This window comes from Diorhabda sublineata, chromosome 1, assembly GCF_026230105.1.
Source record: "Diorhabda sublineata isolate icDioSubl1.1 chromosome 1, icDioSubl1.1, whole genome shotgun sequence".
In the NCBI taxonomy this organism is placed as follows: domain Eukaryota; kingdom Metazoa; phylum Arthropoda; class Insecta; order Coleoptera; family Chrysomelidae; genus Diorhabda; species Diorhabda sublineata.
Genome location: NC_079474.1, coordinates 34780892 through 34804448, shown reverse-complemented (window position 1 = coordinate 34804448; position 23557 = coordinate 34780892). Strand labels below are relative to the sequence as shown.

Below are 23557 nucleotides of genomic sequence, written 5' to 3'. Positions count from 1 at the left end.
GGGTCCATTCTCTTCCCATCTAGTAGTTTTTCTACTAATTTTCAATTCTTTCTCTTTTCATTTTGTTTCTTCCTGTTATTTATCGTAATTCACTCCTTTTCAGTCGTTTATTGAGTCTATTCTCTTCTTATCTAGTAGTTTTTCTACTAATTTTCAATTCTTTCTCTTTTCATTTTGTTTCTTCCTGTTATTTATAGTAATTCACTTTATTGAGTCCATTTCCTTCCCATATAGTAGTTTTTACCCTTTAGTCCGTTTTAGAATCTATTTTAATTGTTTTTGGTCTTTTCCTATCAATTTTTAGGTGAATTCTATTTTTTTGTATACTCTATATTCATTATATTCTATATTTTCAAATTGTTTTTAGTTATTTTCCGTTTTTGTCATTTGTCATTATTATTTTTATTTTATGTTGTTTCTCTTTGATATTTTTCATACTTAGCAGCTCTATTAGCCCTATTTCTAATCCTGCTTATTTCTTTTTATTCATCTTCAATCATTCATTGATGTTCCTTAAGTATTTTTTCCTTTTTAGTCTTTTTTTATTCTTTCCTACTAATTTTTAATAGTTTCCCATTCCACTTTATTTCTTTCTGTCATTTTTCAGCCTTCATCCGACTTGTTTAGTCCCAGTTCTTCTCACTCTTCTTCAGTCGTTGATTTTTCACTCTTTAGTCAGTTTTAGAAACTATTTCAGTTCTTTTTGGCCCTTTTCAATCAATTTTTGGGTAAATTCCTTTCTGGTTAGTTTCACGATGTTTTGAGTTCTTAATTTTTGTCAGACTTTTTATCCGTTTTTGTTTGTTTGTCTGTCTTTATCAGATTGTTTATTCCTATTTCTAGCCCTAGTCATTGCTTTTTTAGTTCTTTCTACCCTTCTTCTCTAATATTTTCCACTATTTAGTCAGTTTTAAAATCTATTTTAGTTCATCCAATCCCTTTTCAATCAATTTTTGTGTAAATTATAATCTTGTTTTTAGTATTTTTCGCTCCGTTTTTATCATATTTTGAATTCTTTTTCATTTTGTTTCATTCCCTTTTGATATTTATCAGTTTTTAACAATTATTCTTTGAGTTCGCTCGAGAAATTTTTTTCTTTCAATAAATTTCAGTCCATTTCTATCCTTTTTATGGTTATTTTGAAATGTTTCTTATTTCATTTTGTTTTCTTCAATCTTTTTAATACTTTTCTTGGATCATTCTTCGACTTGTTTTTAGTAATTTCTTCATTTTACTTGTTTTCAAATCCTTTTTAGTCTTTTTTTCATTTCTTCTAATCAGTTTTTAAATCTATTTCAGTTCTTTCGAGCTTTCTTTAATACATTTGTGGGTAAATTATGGTTTATTCTTCAACTTTCTTTGATTCATTATCCCTTCCAATCATAATTTATAATACTATTGGTTTTTTTAAGTGGTTTTTATAGTAATTTTTTCTTTTCATTCAATTATCTACGCCCAATCGAAGCTAACAGATTTATTCAGGAATTTTTTCTATAATTTCGACGATTTATATTTCAATTGTACGCCAATGTACCATGTTTTCGAATTATGGACTTGTTTGCGTCAACGATGGTATTTAAGTAAAAATTGCGTTGATATTAACCAGTTTGTTTTAATACCATGAAATCTGAAACTGTACTAATCACCGATCGCGATGAAATTAGAAAATTGTCCGGCAAATCGAAAGAATCCGTTTTTCGAGATATAAAAATTATTAAGGAATGGTTGGAAACTCAAAAGCATCTACCTGAAATTCCAAGTAAGTCAATATTCATATCGATAATGATAAAAAGTTAGGTTATGGTTGGCTTAATTATCAACCATCCTATGGGATGAAATGAATGATAATTTGAAGAGAGAAAATATTTGTTGCAGGTGATAATTTGATCGAATTCTTTTTGAATAATTGTAAATTCAGTATAGAGAAAACGAAACAAAATTTGGATATGTACTATACGTTGAGAAATCTTATACCGGATATGTACCAAAACGTGAATCCATCTACACCAAATTTAGAAGAAGTTTATAAAAAAGTGTATGTCATAAATTAATTTATTTGATTCTTGTCAATACTTTGAGAGCAATTGGTTTTTTTTGCAATTTTTTTTGTTTTTTTTTTAGAATATTTTGGCCCCTTTTAGTATTCAATACAGTTTTCAATCCTTATTAGACTTTTTAAGCATTAAATCCTATCAGGTTCTAAATAATTTTTTCTTTAGAATATTTTATTCTAAATAATTTTTACGATTTCTTCGATCTTTTTTAGAATATTTTGGTCTTTTTTAGTATTTAATATTATTTTCAGTCCTTATCAGACTTTTTGCGCAATAAATCCTATTAGGTTCTAATTAATTTTTACGATTTTTTCGTTATCCTTTAGAATGCTTTATTCTAAGTAATTTTTACAATTTTTTCGTTATTTTTCAGAATATTTTGGTCCTTGTTAGTTTTAAATATTAAAATATTATTTTCAGTCCTTATCAGACTTTTTGTGCAATAAATCCTATCAGGTACTAATTAATTTTTACGATTTTCTCGTTATCCTTTAGAATGCTTTATTCTAAGTAATTTTTACAATTTTTTCGTTATTTTTCAGAATATTTTGGTCCTTGTTAGTACTAAATATTATTTTCAGTCCTTATCAGACTTTTTGCGCAATAAATCTTATCAGGTTCTAATTAATTTTTACGATTTTTTCGTTATCCCTTAGAATGTTTTATTCTAAGTAATTTTTACAATTTTTTCGTTATTTTTCAGAATATTTTGGTCCTTGTTAGTACTAAATATTATTTTCAGTCCTTATCAGACTTTTTGCGCAATAAATCTTATCAGGTTCTAATTAATTTTTACGATTTTTTCGTTATCCCTTAGAATGTTTTATTCTAAGTAATTTTTACGATTGTTTCGTTATTTTTCAGAATATTTTGGTCCTTGTTACTATTTAATATTATTTTCAGTCCTTATCAGATTTTTTGTGCAATAAATCCTATCAGATACTAATTAATTTTTACGATTTTTTCGTTATCCTTTAGAATGCTTTATTCTAAGTAATTTTTACAATTTTTTCGTTATTTTTCAGAATATTTTGGTCCTTGTTAGTTTTAAATATTAAAATATTATTTTCAGTCCTTATCAGACTTCTTGCGCAATAAATCCTATCAGGTTCTAATTAATTTTTACGATTTTTTCGTTATCCCTTAGAATGTTTTATTCTAAGTAATTTTTTTCGTTATTTTTCAGAATATTTTGGTCCATGTTAGTATTTAATATTATTTTCAGTCCTTATCAGACTTTTTGCGCAATAAATCTTATCAGGTTCTAATTAATTTTTACGATTTTCTCGTTATCCCTTAGAATGTTTTATTCTAAGTAATTTTTACGATTGTTTCGTTATTTTTCAGAATATTTTGGTCCTTGTTAGTACTAAATATTATTTTCAGTCCTTATCAGACTTTTTGCGCAATAAATCTTATCAGGTTCTAATTAATTTTTACGATTTTTTCGTTATCCTTTAGAATGCTTTATTCTAAGTAATTTTTACGATTGTTTCGTTATTTTTCAGAATATCTTGGTCCTTGTTACTATTTAATATTATTTTCAGTCCTTATCAGACTTTTTGTGCAATAAATCCTATCAGGTACTAATTAATTTTTACGATTTTTTCGTTATCCTTTAGAATGCTTTATTCTAAGTAATTTTTACAATTTTTTCGTTATTTTTCAGAATATTTTGGTCCTTGTTAGTACTAAATATTATTTTCAGTCCTTATCAGACTTTTTGCGCAATAAATCTTATCAGGTTCTAATTAATTTTTACGATTTTTTCGTTATTTTTCAGAATATTTTGGTCCTTGTTAGTACTAAATATTATTTTCAGTCCTTATCAGACTTTTTGCGCAATAAATCTTATCAGGTTCTAATTAATTTTTACGATTTTTTCGTTATCCCTTAGAATGTTTTATTCTAAGTAATTTTTTTCGTTATTTTTCAGAATATTTTGGTCCTTGTTAGTATTTAATATTATTTTCAGTCCTTATCAGACTTTTTGTGCAATAAATCCTATCAGGTACTAATTAATTTTTACGATTTTTTCGTTATTTTTCAGAATATTTTGGTCCTTGTTAGTACTAAATATTATTTTCAGTCCTTATCAGACTTTTTGCGCAATAAATCCTATCAGGTTCTAAGTAATTTTTACGATTTTTTCGATATTTCCTAAAAAATTTTGGTATTTTTGAGTATCTAATATTATTTTTAGTCCTTATCAGAATTTTGTAAACTAAAATTCTATCAGGTTCTAATTTATTACTTTCAAGTAATTTTTATAATTTTTTTGTGATTTGTCGAGTTTTTTCGATGTTTTTTCTTTCTCTATTTGAGTTTTTTCCATTCTTTTTTTTGTGATTTTTTCAGACATTTACTTTTTTTTGATCCTTTAATCCTTTTTATTGTTCACGCCTTTTTACAGTTTTGCTTAGGATTGTTTATCAACTTTTAGTCATTTCTGATCCTTACCAAACTCGTCTAAACCCAATCCTTGTCCTATTTAGTCCTCTTTTTGTTTCTTTTTTTTAATCCTGGAAGACATTTTATGAGTTCTCTCCCCCTATTACTCCTTTTTACTCCTACTGAGTCTTTTTTGAATATTTCTTCGTTTCTTTCTTATTTTTTTTTTAGTTTTATTTTATTTTAGTCCTTGTTATTCGTGGTTAGTCCTTTCTACTTCCTGTCAGTCATTACAAGTGTTTTCAGCTCCTTTAAGTATTTTTTATATTTCAACTCATTTTAGACTGTATTTGAGTTCCATGTATTTCTTTTGTTTTTCTCTTTTTTGGCCATTTTTTTGTCCTTTCCACTTTTTATCAGATTTTTTTATTTGAATTTAGAACTAAATTTTCTTTTTTTGTTATTTATCTACCAATTTTTAGCAATTTTTGAGTACTCTTCCTGTCTATCATCTTCTCTAAACTTTTACTAAATATTTCATTTGTATTTTGAACTTCATTTTCTCTTTTTTTTATCCTTTCAACTTTTCGTAGTCATTTTTAGACATTTTTTTTGACTTTTTTGTTCTTTTATCATATCTTCTCTTCTCCAATCTTGTTTAATTTTAATTAGCCGTTTATAGTTTTATATAGAATTCATTTTTTCTTCGTTTATGACCCTTTTTTAAATATTTTTTGACCTTTATTGTCCTTTTTTTCTATTTTTTAGTTATTGTCTGACACCATCGTTTCTTTCTGAGCCTTTCTTAGTTATTTTAACATTTAATCCAGTCTTAATTGGACTTTTCTACTTCGATTTAAATCTAGTAATTCTTTATTAATTATTTTCAGTATATCGTGGTTTCTGATCCTGTATAGTCCTTCTAAGATTTCTCAATACCAATTATTTTTAAATCCTAATCTATTAAGTTATTTCAATAATCCTTTATTGTCGTTTTTACCCAATTTTCAAAATCCTTTCCGTAACTATTTTCCAAATTTAAGCTCCATGAAAAAATCTTATTTTTGGTAATGCAACATTTCAAAAACAATTTCAGTTACATGTTTCCTTTGCCACAATTAACCCCATCAAAGGAAAGAATAATTTTATTCAGATATAAAGACGTGGATGACATCGTGGATATACGGAAAATCTACGCTCATTACCTCAATAATATTTACGAAATAAGAGCTCAAGAAGATCTCACAATGGGCGACATTGTCCTAGCAGATCTGAAGCACATCAGCTTCGCCATGGCGGCCAAAAACACACCCGTAATTTTGAAACAAGTAGCTCTTGCCATGGAGGTATCATCAACATCCCAATTTCGAAATTTCATAATTGATTTAAGCTAATTTTCAGAAAGTACATAGTCTGAGAATGAAAGGAATATTTATGTTTAACTGTCCAAATTATTTGACTAATTTTTTGAATCTATTCAAAAGTTTCTTGAGCAGCAAGCTAAATGAAAGAGTAAGTATATTCGACGAAAACATAAATACAAAAAAATCGATTTGAAATCAAGTTAATAAAAAACATACGCCGAGAATTTTTCAGGGATTATTACGAATTAATCATAATTTCAACCCCTAAGTGCAGGTTTTCTTGGTCAACATTAGGATCCGGGATCGCCGCATTTCCCCGAGAAGATTTTCTTTGAAAAGTCATTGTGATTTGAACCTTTCGACGAATTAGAATATGATCCAAAACCAGCCCAACAGGAAGGTTTGATTTCGCTGCCAGATGGCTCCAGTGAATCGACTCGCGGCCAGTCGCAGATTCGACGATCCTTTCGATTAAGCACCGTTAAAACCGTTGTTTAATGAGGAAGGAAAAGGTCTTGGACTATCTTTGAGAGCCTTGGCTTTTTCTTTTCCCTTTTTTTGTCATTGTAGTAGAAACCGATAATTTTTGAATAATAGATTTCGTGGTTTTTGTTTGCTGACAGTCCCTGGATAAAGAGGAGGATTCGTTGTGATCTCAGCTCTTGCAGGACTATTGGAATTTCTCTAGGTTTCCCGCAAGCATTGTTCGATTTAGTCTTTAACCATAATTGTTTGTGCTGATGGATTTAGCTTATAAAAATCGTCTTTGTACCTAGTTAAGAACATCCGAGGAGGATGGAAGTTCATCAAAATCCAACACCTTCATTGTGATATACTTGTTTGAATTTCTGCAATACCAAGTAGAGAGATGAGGTAATAAATCTGCAGCTGATATTTTCATCATGATGCAATGAAACTATTTTCCATATCTCTCCACTTATAGAATGTGTTTCTTATTATTTTCACAGCTCAATGAGTTATAATTTCAGTTTCACGTATATCCAACGATCGAATCTATTGGTAAACATTTTCCAATTGATATATTACCAAGCGATTTAGGTGGTCAAGAAAAATCCTTAGATGAACTGGAAGGTATATCAAAATGTGCTTACATACAAAAATTTTATCGATATTCATCAATTTTTTTAGCAATGTGGAAAGTCAAATTTATGGAATACAAAGATAGATTTGACGAGTTAGAAAAAATGGAAATTAACGAAAAACTACGACCGGAAAAATTGAAAAACGATGAACTTTTGGGGTACTATGGAAATTTCAAAAAAATAGACACCGATTGATGTTTGAAATATGTCAAAAACATGTTATACATTTTCGTAATATACATCTTTTTCTCCTTTATGTATTTCGTTTATGTTTTTTTCAATTTTTTCATCTTAATCACATTCTTTTACTGCTACTTTCAATTCTTTCTTCATTTTATTTTATTTTTGATTTTATTGTATTGTATTTTTAGTCTTTTTAGTTGTTTTTAGTAATTCTTTGAATATTTTATTTAGTTCTACACCTATATAAAATTCTTTAGTTGGTATTTGTAAACTATTCTAGTCCTTATCTACTTAGTTTTCGATAAATCGTCATAGTCTAGTGATCTTATCATTATTTTCGTCTTCTTTTTAGTAATTTTTAATCATTTTCCATCATATTCATTCCAAAACTGTACAGATTAATCTTTGGTAATGAGGAGTCTCCGATTCCATTTTGTCAGTCTTGAGATCCAATCATTAAGTTTCGTTTGGTTAATCAAATTCGGTGCTGGAGAACTTCCAGTAGATGTAAATTCTGTATCAATTTCTTCATCTTCAGACTTGCTTGGACTTTGTTCAACACCATAAACTGTACAAGACACAGATCTTCTTAAGTACGAGGGAGAAACAGTGATTGTTTCTAATAACTTTGAGTACCAGAAGGTTTAAAAAGGCACAAATCATCACTCAAATTCACTGGTACATATAAAATCACCAATACAGTTATTTATAAATAAAAATTAGAAGGAAATAGATTTGAAAACAAGCACGTAGTAGATGTTTTGTAATATCTAATACGTTTTCATGATATCATTTCACATAATTTGTGTTTTAATTGTACGCTAATTTGCATGTTTTATTGGTTTTTTATTGTTTTATTACTTGGCTTGTTTCTATCAAGGCGATATTTAAGTAAAAATTGCGTTGATATTAACCAGTTTGTTTTGATACCATGAAATCTGAAACTGTACTAATCACCGATCGCGATGAAATTAGAAAATTGTCCGGTAAATCGAAAGAATCCGTTTTTCGAGATATAAAAATTATTAAGGAATGGTTGGAAACTCAAAAGCATCTACCTGAAATTCCAAGTAAGTCAATATTCATATCGATAATGATAAAAAGTTAGGTTATGGTTGGCTTAATTATCAACCATCCTATGGGATGAAATGAATGATAATTTGAAGAGAGAAAATATTTGTTGCAGGTGATAATTTGATCGAATTCTTTTTGAATAATTGTAAATTCAGTATCGAGAAAACGAAACAAAATTTGGATATGTACTATACGTTGAGAAATCTTATACCGGATATGTACCAAAACGCGAATCCATCTACACCAGATATAGAAGAAGTTTACAAAAAAGCGTACGTCATACAATTATTTCTATTTGATTGTTATTATTAGTTTTAGAGTATTCCAGTTGGTTCCATTTTAGTTATTTATTATCTTAACAAGTCAAATTTGTATATTTTAAGTCATTTCACTACTTTTTAGTAACTTTTTTTTTCTTTATTCCACTTATTTTACATTCTCTTTTAGTTCTTCTATCATTTTTAGTTATAGTTATATTCAAAATTACATTTTTTGGTTTTATACTTATTTAACCCTTTTTAGTTAGTTTTAAATACGATTTTAGTTCATTTGATTCTTATTTAATCTGTTTTGATCCTAAATTCAACTATTTTTAATGTTTCTATTCATTGTTTGATACGATTTCATAATAATTTTCTCTTTTTTGATCTTTTCTTGTTCTTTTCAAGTATTTTTAGTTTCATTTAGTATTAAGTTTTCCCTTTTTTCACTTTCCTTCCTCTTTTTAGTTACTTTTAAACACTATTTTAGTTCATTTGATTCTTATTTAATCTGTTTTGATCCTAAATTCAACTATTTTTGATGTTTCTATTCATTGTTTGATACGATTTCATAATAATTTTCTCTTTTTTGATCTTTTCTTGTTCTTTTCAAGTATTTTTAGTTTCATTTAGTATTAAATTTTCCCTTTTTCCACTTTCCTTCCACTTTTTAGTTACTTTTAAACACTATTTTAGTTCATTTGATTCTTATTTAATCTGTTTTGATCGTGAATTCAATTATTTTTGACGTTTCTATTCACTTTTAGACATTTTTGATACCAATTTCGTTATAATTTTCTCTTTTTCGATCTTTTCTAGTTCTTTTCAAGTATTTTTAGTTTCATTTAGTATTAAATTTTCCCTTTTTCCACTTTCCTTCCACTTTTTAGTTACTTTTAAACACTATTTTAGTTCATTTGATTCTTATTTAATCTGTTTTGATCGTAAATTCAATTATTTTTGACGTTTCTATTCACTTTTAGACATTTTTGATACCAATTTCGTTATAATTTTCTCTTTTTCGATCTTTTCTAGTTCTTTTCAAGTATTTTTAGTTTCATTTAGTATTAAATTTTCCCTTTTTTCACTTTCCTTCCTCTTTTTAGTTACTTTTAAACACTATTTTAGTTCATTTGATTTTTATTTAATCTGTTTTGATCGTGAATTCAATTATTTTTGACGTTTCTATTCACTTTTAGACATTTTTGATACCAATTTCGTTATAATTTTCTCTTTTTCGATCTTTTCTAGTTCTTTTCAAGTATTTTTAGTTTCATTTAGTATTAAATTTTCCCTTTTTTCACTTTCCTTCCTCTTTTTAGTTACTTTTAAACACTATTTTAGTTCATTTGATTTTTATTTAATCTGTTTTGATCGTGAATTCAATTATTTTTGACGTTTCTATTCACTTTTAGACATTTTTGATACCAATTTCGTTATAATTTTCTCTTTTTCGATCTTTTCTAGTTCTTTTCAAGTATTTTTAGTTTCATTTAGTATTAAATTTTCCCTTTTTTCACTTTCCTTCCTCTTTTTAGTTACTTTTAAACACTATTTTAGTTCATTTGATTTTTATTTAATCTGTTTTGATCGTGAATTCAATTATTTTTGACGTTTCTATTCACTTTTAGACATTTTTGATACCAATTTCGTTATAATTTTCTCTTTTTCGATCTTTTCTAGTTCTTTTCAAGTATTTTTAGTTTCATTTAGTATTAAATTTTCCCTTTTTTCACTTTCCTTCCTCTTTTTAGTTACTTTTAAACACTATTTTAGTTCATTTGATTCTTATTTAATCTGTTTTGATCGTGAATTCAATTATTTTTGACGTTTCTATTCATTTTAAGACATTTTTGATACCAATTTCGTTATAATTTTCTCTTTTTCGATCTTTTCTAGTTCTTTTCAAGTATTTTCAGTTTCATTTAGTATTAAATTTTCCCTTTTTTCACTTTCCTTCCTCTTTTTAGTTACTTTTAAACACTATTTTAGTTCATTTGATTCTTATTTAATCTGTTTTGATCGTGAATTCAATTATTTTTGACGTTTCTATTCATTTTAAGACATTTTTGATACCAATTTCGTTATAATTTTCTCTTTTTCGATCTTTTCTAGTTCTTTTCAAGTATTTTTAGTTTCATTTAGTATTAAATTTTCCCTTTTTTCACTTTCCTTCCTCTTTTTAGTTACTTTTAAACACTATTTTAGTTCATTTGATTTTTATTTAATCTGTTTTGATCGTGAATTCAATTATTTTTGACGTTTCTATTCATTTTAAGACATTTTTGATACCAATTTCGTTATAATTTTCTCTTTTTCGATCTTTTCTAGTTCTTCTCAAGTATTTTTAGTTTCATTTAGTATTAAATTTTCCCTTTTTTCACTTTCCTTCCTCTTTTTAGTTACTTTTAAACACTATTTTAGTTCATTTGATTCTTATTTAATCTGTTTTGATCGTGAATTCAATTATTTTTGACGTTTCTATTCATTTTAAGACATTTTTGATACCAATTTCGTTATAATTTTCTCTTTTTCGATCTTTTCTAGTTCTTTTCAAGTATTTTTAGTTTCATTTAGTATTAAATTTTCCCTTTTTTTCACTTTCCTTCCTCTTTTTAGTTACTTTTAAACACTATTTTAGTTCATTTGATTTTTATTTAATCTGTTTTGATCGTGAATTCAATTATTTTTGATGTTTCTATTCATTTTAAGACATTTTTGATACCATTTCGTTATAATTTTCTCTTTTTCGATCTTTTCTACTTCTCTTCAAGTATTTTTGGTTTCATCTATCACTCAATTTTCTCTTTCTTCGCGTCCCTATTCCTTTTTAGTCTCTTTTGAATGTTATTTACATTTTGTTCCCTTTTAATATTTTCCTTGGAAGTTAATTTGTTATTAACCGATTTTAATCATTTTTTCATACTATTTGAGTCCTTTTTGGTCTTTCCCAGTCTTTATCATATATTTTTAGTTCTTAATTTTCTTTTTTTCAATTCTTTACTTCTTTTTGAACATTTTTTGAAACTATTTCAGGCAAATTTTTCTTTTTTCGGTCTTTTCTAGCTTTTTCCAGACATTTTTAGTTTTATTCAGTGCTCAATTCATCCTATTCCTTTTTAGTCTTTTTTGAATGTTATTTCCATTTTGTTTTTTTTACTAATCCTCTTCAATCCTTATCCTTGGAATTTAATTTGTTATTAACCAATTTTAGTCACTTTTTCATACTATTTAAGTCCATTTTGGCCTTTCCAGTCTTTATCAGACGTTTTTAGTGCCATTTCACACTTGACACTCAATTTATTATTTTGGTTCTGTCATTATTTTATTCTATTTTTAATCCTTTCGAAGCATTTCAAGTTCTATTCTATTTTCCTTTATCAGATTTTTTATCTTACTTCAACAATCTTTGAACACAACTCAAAGTTTGTCTATTTGTCTATTTTCTAGTCCTATTTTTCCCAAAAATCTCTCGTCCTTAACAATCCTTGTTGGATTGTTGTATCCTAATCCCCCTTTCAGTAACTACTGCTAATCATTATTTCAATCTCCTGAATCCTTTACGGTCCCTTAAATTTTTTCTGGTTCTTATCCTTTTCAAAATTTTGAAAATTTCAGTTATATGTTTCCTTTACCAAAATTAACCCCATCAAAGGAAAGAATAATGTTTTTCAAATATAAAGACGTGGATGACATCGTGGATATACGGAAAATCTACGCTCATTACCTCAATAATATTTACGAAATAAGAGCTCAAGAAGATCTCACAATGGGCGACGTTGTCGTAGCAGATCTGGAGCACATCAGCTTCGCCATGGCGGCCAAAAACACACCCGTAATTTTGAAACAAGTAGCTCTTGCCATGGAGGTATCATCCACATCCCAATTTCGAAGTTTCATAATTAATTTAAGCTAATTTTTAGAAAATTCACAGTCTGAGATTGAAAGGTGTATACATGTACAATTGTCCAAATTATATGACAAATTTTTTGAAATTATTCAAAAGCTTTTTGAGCAGTAAATTGGGTGAAAGAGTGAGTATTGAGATTTAACTACAAGATAAAATATTTCAAATACTAGTACAAATAATATTCTAATTAATATGCTAAAAGTATGAATAAAGAATGTTAAATGATTGTATAAAAACACAAGTTAATGGTATAAAAAACTGATTAAATTATTAAAAATATAAATTCAAATGTTACTTAAGTAATTTTTGAAACACATCTCTCAATAAATCGTGCAACTAACTAAGAAAAACACATTTTTTTGTCAAAAATCGATTTTATTCATCTCCTTCAAGATCAATAAGATAAATCCAACGCCTATCTATATATCTATCTATCTTTTGCTTCAGTTTCAGCAATTGCTTCATTATTTGAGCTGAATTTCTCACCCAGAGCCAGATCTAGACTATACGGTGGATAAAAAAGCAATTCGTTCAATTTAACCATCGTTGTCATTGATTTGTAAATCTCTGCCTCGTCTTTGTGGAACAGTTGTTTTTTCTTTGCCGTTTTTTTTTAATTGTTGCATTAAAACGATTCAACAACTCTATGTAGTATTCGTTATGGATTATCTCTTCTTTTTGGAGATAATCGATGAACAATATTCCACGGGAATCCCAAAATACTGAAGCCATAACCTTCCCAGCTGTTGGTTGGGCTTTTGGACGCTTCCAACCTGGTTCACCGACTGCAGTCCACTTGGACGATGATCGTTTTGATGAAGTAATGGATCCATTGTCAAATATCAATACAAAAAATCTTATTACTTGTAAACTTGGCCAACGTTGTTGTTTTTGATCGACACCACACAAACTAAGAAAAAACTTTCTAATGGTCAAATTATTTGTCAAATTTGGTCAAATTTGTGGACTTTTTTGATGTTTTCTGGAGTAACTACCTCCATTGAACGACCAGAACGTTCATCATCATCATCATGTCTTTGCTGTTAATTTTTACTGACTTATCGAAATGTCATTAAATTTTACAAATAGTCTTTAGAAAGTTGATACTATAAATATCATAAAAAGTGTTTGAATCTACCTAAAAACTTTTATCTTCAAATAAAAAAAATAGAGAAAAAAAGACTTTGAAACCAATTTCATTCCAAGAAAATGATCAACAACAAGTTATATTTCGATTAAGCTCCTGGTTGTATTCTTCTGGGTATGGGATGAATTTCTAATATTGATTCAACCTTCACAATTTCGAAGTTATTTAATTATTATTTTGGAATCGTCGTATTATTTTTACGGTTGGATAATTACATAATTCCAGATTCACTCATATCCAACGATTGAAAATATTAGTGAACATTTTCCATTGGACATATTACCAAGCGATTTAGGTGGTCAAGAAAAGTCTTTAGACGAACTAGAAGGTAAACCAGAATGTTTTTTTATAGTTCTATTAGTAGTTTGTTTACTTTTCTAGCAATGTGGAAGGCGAAATTTTTCGAATACAAAGATAGATTTGACGAGCTAGAAAAAATGGAAGTTAACGAAAAACTACGACCGGAAAAATTGAAAAACGATGAACTCTTGGGATACTATGGAAATTTTAAAAAAATAGACACCGACTAATGTTATTTCAACAATCCAAAATTGTTACTTTATTGTAATATACAATTTTTTGTGACAAAAATACAACTACCTACCAGTGTATTATCTATTAGTAACCCTACTACAAATCTACCCTTAAACAAGTGACTTTTCAACATTTTTTGCTACTTAATCTCAATTTTTTCTTATTAATGGTCGACAATATTCGATTTTGGAGGTATTCCTCTAGGAACATCACTCACCATTTTTCAGGAAGTCCCTAAAAACACTAGCTAACCGAAACAAAGTAACCATAAAGTAGTTTCCAGTCCGCCAGGGTTCAAGAGCTACCACATTGAACTGAACGAATGGCTTATGAGGAGAGGCATTCCAGGTCAAAGATATTCATCACGAGAAGTCTGGAGATCGAAGAAACGACATGAAACTGGTGGTTGATGGTTCACAAGATGATGGGCAAGCGATGGCTGTTTAGAAAATTTATTTAATACAACTTTTATATCCATTCGATAAAAAAGATGATTTTATTCAAAATGTAAACTTTCTAGCTTTGATTCATCATCGCATCTCGAGTTTAAATAGAAAATTTATACAATAGACGTTGAGGAAACGTCAAGAATTCGCACAAAACGATGAATTACTTTACATACGTTAGAAGGGATTTAACCCTAAGGAAACATGTATAACAAATACTACAAAAGATTAATCAAATTAAAGCGGAAAGTAACGAAACTGTTTCCAAATGAAATATCGATTGGTTAATCAAATTTTAGTAGTTTCATAAAAAGATAATTCTTTGGTCCAAAGGAGCGATCTTTCCAATTAATATCTGAAATAATAGAGAGACTTTCTCCCTATTTCAGGGACAAATAACATGTTCCAGTCATCTCGCCAGAAAGTTAATCCATCTGGAAAAAGTATATCTCGAAGGTACTCAAAAATAATGATCGAAATCACGGCGTTTGTAGAGATAATCGAGAACCGGTATGATTGTGCAAGTTTGACAGATTTGATTCGGCCGTAGAAATCGGTCATTAACGCCTCAAGAAAATGTTCCATCAACTTTCGAGAGTCCTCTAAGACCAACAATCATCGTTATCCCCATTGTTTCCTCTTATAGGGTTCTCTAATAGCAGTGGCGGAACTACAGAGGGGGCTTTTTGATACGAGTAGCGAAAAAAAGTTATTATAAACGGAAAATTGAGGAAAATCAAAAAAAAATTGTATTTTTCAAAAAACTATACATTTTAATCACAAACTGACATGTTTTTTGAGGTTATTTTGGACAAAAAAATTAATCATATTTCATGTTTTTTTCGCATACATTCACTATAAAATTATTACAACAAAAAATTTTCTTATATGTGGAAAAATGAGCGGAAAATTAATGGAAAAAAGGCTGTATACCAAATCATTGCTGTTCTGAACTGAATAGTGCAAAATATTCAGTTTTAAAAAATCCTTAGGATCTGATGTATCCTGTTTATTTTTTCTGTGATTAAGTGAGATTTAGACGAGTCGTTACTGATTTTATGTCCTCGAAGTTCTCCCCAATCGGACCGCACGACTGGAAAACAAAAGACGAAAGCAACATGTCGGAATCACAGTTATAAATGTCACGTCAGATGTGACCTTCTTTATTGTTTTTGGGGTATTTTGAGAGCGATTCTACTGTATCTTAATGCATTCTTTCGTCGATTATTAATATAGGGTAGAAGAAAAACTTATGGTATTCATATATCCGCTAAACAATAACGAGTATATCGTGACAGATGATTTCGGAAGAAAGGAATTTTTTTCTTTGTCAGTATTTTTGATATTGCTGACATAAAAATGAGATTCTTTCTAGTTTTGATATCTTTTCGAACATAATTATAAATATTCTAAATTATTTGATTGTTTATCTATTAAATTTGACAATTTATGTCATACCTTGACATTAAGAAACGTCAAATTTTTCATAACCTTCATTTATCAATTATAGAAAGTAATTACGTAGAAACTATTTACGTTTCAAAGATTAATAAATCAATTACTGTAAAAAACTGACAATTACTTCATTATTTAAACTAACTATTAATGATCTTTTGGTGGAAAGTTGCGTTTTGAGTGTTCTATGAAGTGAAAATGACAGTTTCGTACTGTAAAACACTTTCGGGGCGTGACTTCAGCCACTTCAATGTTGACAGTTGACAGTTTCGTTTTATCCGAAGTTTTGTCTAAATTAATGAATAACAATGAATAATGATGAAAAAGAAAACATCAGCGATGAAGAGTTACTCGAATCCATCAACATCTAGTAGATATATACATATTCCATCTGCATCCAATCCAATAAATATTAATAAACGTCTGGGAAGTACAATTAACATTACTTTTTACAAATAATTAATAAATTATTATTGACTTTGCAAATATCATTAATATCTACATTAGATTGTCCGATAAATAAAATGTTTGTAATTCTCTATTATTTATTTTCTTTCCTCAATGTAATTGAAAAAGTTTTGGATCTTATTGTTTCCTAGATTGAAATAATGTTTGACTTAGTTATGACTTATACCCTGTATACGTCTTCCTACACAAAACAAACGCGTTCCAAGATACTTCCTTCTCTTTACAACTGGTTTAATTGCTCGTTTGTCCTCTCATTTTATGTAACGACAGTAAAGGTCCTCTTATACGATATCGTAAAAACCGTACCGCAACTTCTTTGATTTATTACCGGTTTTTAGGAGCACCGGTAATAGCTACAACAAATTGGAGATTTATAAAGGCGAAAATAGTGAATCTTTCTCAATCTTTAAGTCCATTTGCATCAACAACTCGATTTGTGATGAGATCCAAATACAACACAACTTTCTGTTTATCCTCCATCTTGAATCCTGATCGAATCACATAAATCAGCTAAGTCTATGTTATCTATGCTTTATCTATGAGTGAATACCACCATAATGATTATCATCAACTACGCATCTACTACATTATGTCAAATGTCAATATGCTGTTCTGTGATTGGCTGGACATCAAGCACGTTCCAAAATGATGTAGTTTTCTGTTTTTTAATTCTTTTTGGGGTTTTTGTGCTCCAAGGAATCTCTTTTCGATGTAGAAAACCATAATTTCATCACTCTTTACCTAATGATATTATTTATTAGAAAACAAATATCTGGCTTTTGTTTTAGTACGTGATATTTTCAAAATATAACCACCAACAAAAACTGCAGTAATAAAATAAATATGATTTTGATGTTGTATTATATATCAATCACTTTTGATCCTCAGTTTTTTAAAAATAAACGTAATCTTCGTAAAAATCTACCGCGGTAGCTTTACCTTACATTTTTAAAATAATATCTCAGAGATTATCTTGCAGGGGTTGTTTTATCCAACAATTTCTATTCGGTGAAAGTGCTTCAAATTTAGACCGATCACTTTGAATGACACGATAACAAATAATGTAGTCGAAGAAAATTTACATTCTAGGATTAAACCAAAAGCAAATGGTTTTCGATAGTGCTAAAGATGTTTTACATTTAGGATACGAGAAAAACTACTAAAAAAATTAGATGCTGAGTAGTAGTAGCTGCAAACGCCTAAATAAATTCGGCTAACATCAACAGATCACCATCATCAATCTAGGAAACATCCTGGAGTGATTGGAAACAATCTTATTGAGTTTGATGCAACGAAGACTGAAGATGCTGTTTTTGCAAAAATGCAGCTCAAGATTTGGTCGTTTCTGGACTTGAAATATCACCAGCATCGCACATTTGCTTATTTGAGGTTGGGACAAACTTGAAGCTCTCTTTAAGACTGAAAAGCTTGTAACTTCTGATCCCCTACAAAGCCTAGTCCCTCGAGTGTTTTAGAACCAATAAAGAACTGAAAAAATGTATAAACACGATGTTTGGTGAGTGTTTAGAGCTCGTGGAACGTTTAGAGATACTTCATCAATTTTAAAAGCAACCTGGAGTGGGTTGGAACCAATCTTATTGAGTTTGATGCAACAAAGACTCAAGATGTTGTTTTTGCAAAGATGCAGCTCAAGATTTGGTCGTTTCTGGACTTGAAATATCACCAGCATCGCACATTTGCTTATTTGAGGTTGGGACAAACTTGAAGCTCTCTTTAAGACTGAAAAGCTTGTAACTTCTGATACCCTACAAAGCCTAGTCCCTCGAGTGTTTTAGAACCAATAAAGAACTGAAAAATGTATAAACACGATGTTTGGTGAGTGTTTAGAGCTCGTGGAACGTTTAGAGATACTTCATCAATTTTAAAAGCAACCTGGAGTGGGTTGGAACCAATCTTATTGAGTTTGATGCAACAAAGACTCAAGATGTTGTTTTTGCAAAGATGCAGCTCAGTATTTGGTCGTTTCTGGACTTGAAATATCACCAGCATCGCACATTTGCTTATTTGAGGTTGGGACAAACTTGAAGCTCTCTTTAAGACTGAAAAGCTTGTAACTTCTGATCCCCTACAAAGCCTAGTCCCTCGAGTGTTTTAGAACCAATAAAGAACTGAAAAATGTATAAACACGATGTTTGGTGAGTGTTTAGAGCTCGTGGAACGTTTAGAGATACTTCATCAATTTTAAAAGCAACCTCGAGTGGGTTTTGAAAAAATCTTATTGAGTTTGATGCAACAAAGACTCAAGAAGATGTTTTTGCAAAGATGCAGCTCAGTATTTGGTCGTTTCTGGACTTGAAATATCACCAGCATCGTAAATTTGCTTGTTTGATGTTGAGGTTGGGAGCAGTTCACGTGGTCGAATCAGCTTTAACGAGTCCACGCAAACTTGAAGCCCTCTTTAAGACTAAAAAGCTTCTAGATAAAAAAATCGACAACTTTTACTGAGTATAGGCATCATTTTTTTTAAGGTTAATGACCGTACTATCTTTGTCGTTTCGAAAAAATAACTTGTCGACATTCTGGATCTAAATTATTAAGTCTGACATTTCTTATAACAGCTGGATATAAAAACTTGAGAATAGAAATGAAAAATATGAGATGTCGCTCTTAAAAACGGCGATTGTTGTAATGGCGTAATAAAAATAAATAGAAAAGTATTATTTATACTCGGTACAGGTATTTTCCTCACTAAATATAAAAATAAAAATCCTTTCAAGCATGAAAAACTTATGTCGTTTCTAATTAAGTATTAATTCGATTATAAAAACTGATTTGTAATGCAGAAATACATAATTTTCCTCTGTTTTATATGAGTATGAATGTAAATTTGTTCATCAGATAAAGTTGAGTGTAGAGTTTCAACATAACCTCAAATATTTGCGCAAGAAATTCACCAAACCTGTCTAGGGATTATATTTACGTATGAATTTCATATTTATATCGTCCCTATTCTATTGCGAAACACAAAAGGAAGATTAGTGCTTCAGAACTGTCACATTTTTATGTCGGTGATTTCAGATGATGCCTCCAGAAACGGACTTGCTCACTGGGATATAATATTAGAAATTAGATTTCTATATAATACAAAGATATTAAGAGGCTAATTCTCGTTAAAACATCTCCTTAGCAATACTTAATTACAACAAAATCAGTATGAAAATAATCAGAATGCAGTTATTAGAGATATCAGTATTTTCAAGACCAATGCGTCTTTCCCAAACACGACAACCAGATCCACATCTCAAATGCCTTCAATCTGTTCATGGTCTCTAATAATCTGTCATAATTGACAGCCCATACAAATCATCTTCAAGGTTATCTTCTGATTGAGATCTTTTATCTGCAAATAGATTGTCCTCGGATAACTTTTCTATGTTTGTTGTCTGCACCTTGCTCATTTTGTATGCTAGAGAAGGTTTCTTCGAATGTAACTTTTTACATAAAAAATTTGAGTCTAATGAAGGAAACGTCAAAGTTTTCATAACCTTCATTTATCAGTTATAAAAAGTAGTTACGTGGAAACTGTTTATGTTTCAAAGATTAATATATTAATTACTGTAAAAAACTGACAATTACTTCATTATTTAAACTAACTATTAACGATCTTTTTGTGGAAAGTTGCGTTTTGAGTCTCCAGTGTAGTGACAGTTCCGTACTGCAAAACACTTTCGGGATGTGACTTTAGCACTTCAATATTGACAGTTGACAGTTTCGTTTTATCCGAAGTTTGATTCTTTATTTATTAAATTTGACATTTTATGTTACTCTTTGACATTAGGAAATGTCAAAGTTTTCGTAACATTCATTTATCAGTTATAAAAAGTAGTTACGTGGAAACTGTTTATGTTTCAAAGATTAATATATTAATTACTGTAAAAAACTGACAATTATTTCATTATTTAAACTAACTATTAAAGATCTTTTTGTGGAAAGTTGCGTTTTGAGTATTCCGTGTAGTGACAGTGACAGTTCCTTACTGCAAAACACTTTCGGGATGTGACTTTAGCACTTCAATATTGACAGTTTGATTCTTCATTTATTAAATTTGACATTTTGTGTTACTCTTTGACATTAGGAAATGTCAAAGTTTTCGTAACATTCGTTATAAAAAGTAGTTACGTGAAAACTGTTTATGTTTCAAGGATTAATATATTAATTACTGTAAAAAACTGACAATTATTTCATTATTTAAACTAACTATTAAAGATCTTTTTGTGGAAAGTTGCGTTTTGACTCTCCAGTGTAGTGGAAGTGACAGTTCCGTACTTCAATATTGACAGTTGACAATTTCGTTTCTCAAAAAACCATCGAATACTGGTTATAAAGAGGTGGAAAGACAAAAAAAAACGAAGATTTGTTGACACCAGATTTGAAAAAATCGAAGAGTTTTCTTTCTTATTTGATCAACTGGTTCCAAAAGGCATTTACATGAAGCAAATACGAACAAGACAGAGTTCATTGGACACTGTCCGATGAATAATCATCCGAAGATAAACGGAAAAAGTTTTGTAGTTTATAGTAAAAGCTATGTACAGCAAGGCTAACAAAAATTTTCTAGCTAGAATATCAAAATACGTCTCTGTATGCGATCTATACCAAACTGGTTGTTTTATGGGGTCCTTAAAATGTTTTGTTTTCGTTCTAAAAATGTAGACTCTTGATATATGTCGTTATATAGAATATATCCATATTTTTATACAGAGTAGTATAAAATTACCTCAATAAAACGCTAAAAACTAGGGGTGGGTTCCTTTGTCAGCATGTTAAACCGTACGGCAAGGGGTATTTCATAATTGACAGGTTTTTATGCTTTGAATAACACTTTTTTTTTCAAATAGGGATTGTTAATTCAAATTTTGAAATTCGTAGTTTTATCATTTTCATTTTCCGGTTTCTATTGAAACATCCGGAGCTTGTTCATTAGTCAGATCCACTCGAACAAGTGTATTCTTGTCCGGAGGCTATTAAACCGGTATGGGGGATGTAAAAACTAGTTTCTACAGGTTCTATAACTTCGTTCGCGATTATTGTTGAAGCTTTGTGTACTCTCATCGTATATACCCGTAGGGGTTTGCAAGGAGCTCACAGTATTGTTCTTGACCCCGTTTCCGGACGTTTCTGAACGATTCCAACGCGAGGGAATTCTAAAATAGGTGAACTGGCCATTCGAATATGATAGGATTTAATATAGAACGGGTGATTATACTGAAATTTCCAATTCAGTTTAGTAATAGGCAATAATTACTTAAAAATCTATCAAAATCAACCAGAATTTTTGGATTATTGAGTTCTAGTCTTGGATGTAAAACGTCAAGTCTATTAATATCACTAGAAATGGATTTTTAAATCCAATATATAGAAATCTCAGACCAGTGGACCGAAAACGACTTAAGTATCTTCTTCTTCAGTGGGAACGTCGAGATTTCCGTTTTAATTATGTTTTTAACGATTTTTTCAACCCTTAATTACTTCGTTCATCTACTGCATCGTTTTCCAGCCAAGTTTGTGTCTTTTTATTCATTACACATAACCTAGAAAAGTATATTTGAATCGCTTCTTTTTTATTTTTCAGTTTTCTATAAAAATGTCTACCAGGCATCGTTATTTCATTAGTAAATCATATCAGTAAACGTCACTAAAAAAGAAAACCGAAAAGCAGCCTTCAAGATTGGATTAGTGATCTCAATTCCAGATGAATCACTTAATTAAACTGATAATTATTGAAAACGTATACATATAATAGCGTTTATGCTGTAGTAAATCGTAAATCACTACAAAATGATCATTAATCCAGATTATTCACTGATCCAAATCCATTTTAACATGGCGGATATTAAAATCGATACAAAATGGATACCAACCACTACTATAACCCTTTAGAGGTTATGTTTTTTTCAATTATATACTACATATCGGATATTTTTATTTATTTTTTAAATTATGTTAATTTTGAATGTATTTTTTAACCAAACAAACTTTAAATTAATACCGTTTCAACGATGATTACGTGTTTTTATTATCATCGTATCACCAGGACTAAACTTTGAGTTTTTCAAGTTCCACGTAGTCTACAGTTTGTGTAATTGGTCGAATAAAATCTCGCCATTCATATGCTAACGGGTATTATGTGTTTGAAGAATATTCATCCATGCGATCATTTTTGAATTGAATAGGATGAAAATTACTAAAACGAATTCGTCTAAAACAAGTTTGATACGTAATTTTCGATCGATTTTAACAAATATTAAAATAGACAAAAAGTTAGAGCTGAAAACAAGAATTAATAGACATGGAAACTTGTATTTGGAAGACGAGAATGTCACAGACAAGTCTTGTAATTAGTGAAAGACGTCAGAAGCATTCGAAATAAGTTAAGGCAACAGACGCACCGGATTCAATGACTACAAATAGATCCGGTTTAATAATAATTATATCTAAACTTATTATACAAAACACTGTCTTAATAGTACTTGAAATTGGACTTTATTTGTAGTAAAACACTGTCAAATGCTCTGGGCTGCCACTAGATTTTTACCTAAAGTTTCTACCGCGTCGTTTTTTTTTCAACCTCCGATTGGCTAAAAAATAAAAAACAAGTTCATATAAAACAATAATTTTATTACTTTTCGACATAGAAGAGATTGAAATATCTGTGAACTCGTTGAACCACATCATATGAAACGATAGATTTGCGTCCTTGGCCCCCTTCATCATGTAACCATCTTTCCTCATTCTCCGAAGGATTGTTGCAGCCCTATGACCTTCAGCCTGTAAAAAACGAAACACAATTCGCAATTCACACATTCAATAATGGCTGACATGTTTAGGTGGCTGTAGCACAACGCCGACTGACACCTGAATATCGACAATGGCTGTGTGTGTAGTACGAGAACGTAGCGTCTGCACGGAGCGATCGGAGGTTGAAAAAAAACGGCTCTGGTATATATTGTCTGTTTTCTCTACTTTTCTTGCTAGAGCAAACCTGATAGTAATTAGAATATTAATTTGGGCTTTGAAATTTTGCTTTCCACGTTTCTTAATTTAGTAGGAAAGTGAAATGTTTTGATGTAACAGCAAATTTCAGTAGTTCTCATGGTTTTTTTTCCTTATCACCAACTAGTCAAAAATCTAACTATAGGAATTGAAG

The 23557-nt window shown here is 29.5% G+C and overlaps 2 protein-coding genes across 2 annotated transcripts; both read left to right on the top strand.

The window, feature by feature from the left end:
- Nucleotides 1-1609: 1609 nt before the first annotated feature.
- On the top strand, nt 1610-7168 carry LOC130448377 (uncharacterized). Its single transcript, XM_056785740.1, has 6 exons — nt 1610-1759; nt 1876-2035; nt 5542-5791; nt 5847-5957; nt 6799-6901; nt 6959-7168. Exons 1-6 carry the CDS (start codon nt 1621-1623, stop codon nt 7105-7107), a joined length of 912 nt encoding a protein of 303 aa, XP_056641718.1. The 5' UTR covers nt 1610-1620; the 3' UTR covers nt 7108-7168.
- Nucleotides 7169-7371: 203 nt separating this feature from the next.
- On the top strand, nt 7372-14095 carry LOC130448366 (uncharacterized). Its single transcript, XM_056785729.1, has 6 exons — nt 7372-8165; nt 8282-8441; nt 12048-12297; nt 12353-12463; nt 13712-13814; nt 13868-14095. The coding sequence occupies exons 1-6, from the start codon at nt 8027-8029 to the stop codon at nt 14014-14016; spliced, it is 912 nt and encodes a 303-aa protein (XP_056641707.1). The 5' UTR covers nt 7372-8026; the 3' UTR covers nt 14017-14095.
- The last annotated feature ends 9462 nt before the right edge of the window (nt 14096-23557 follow it).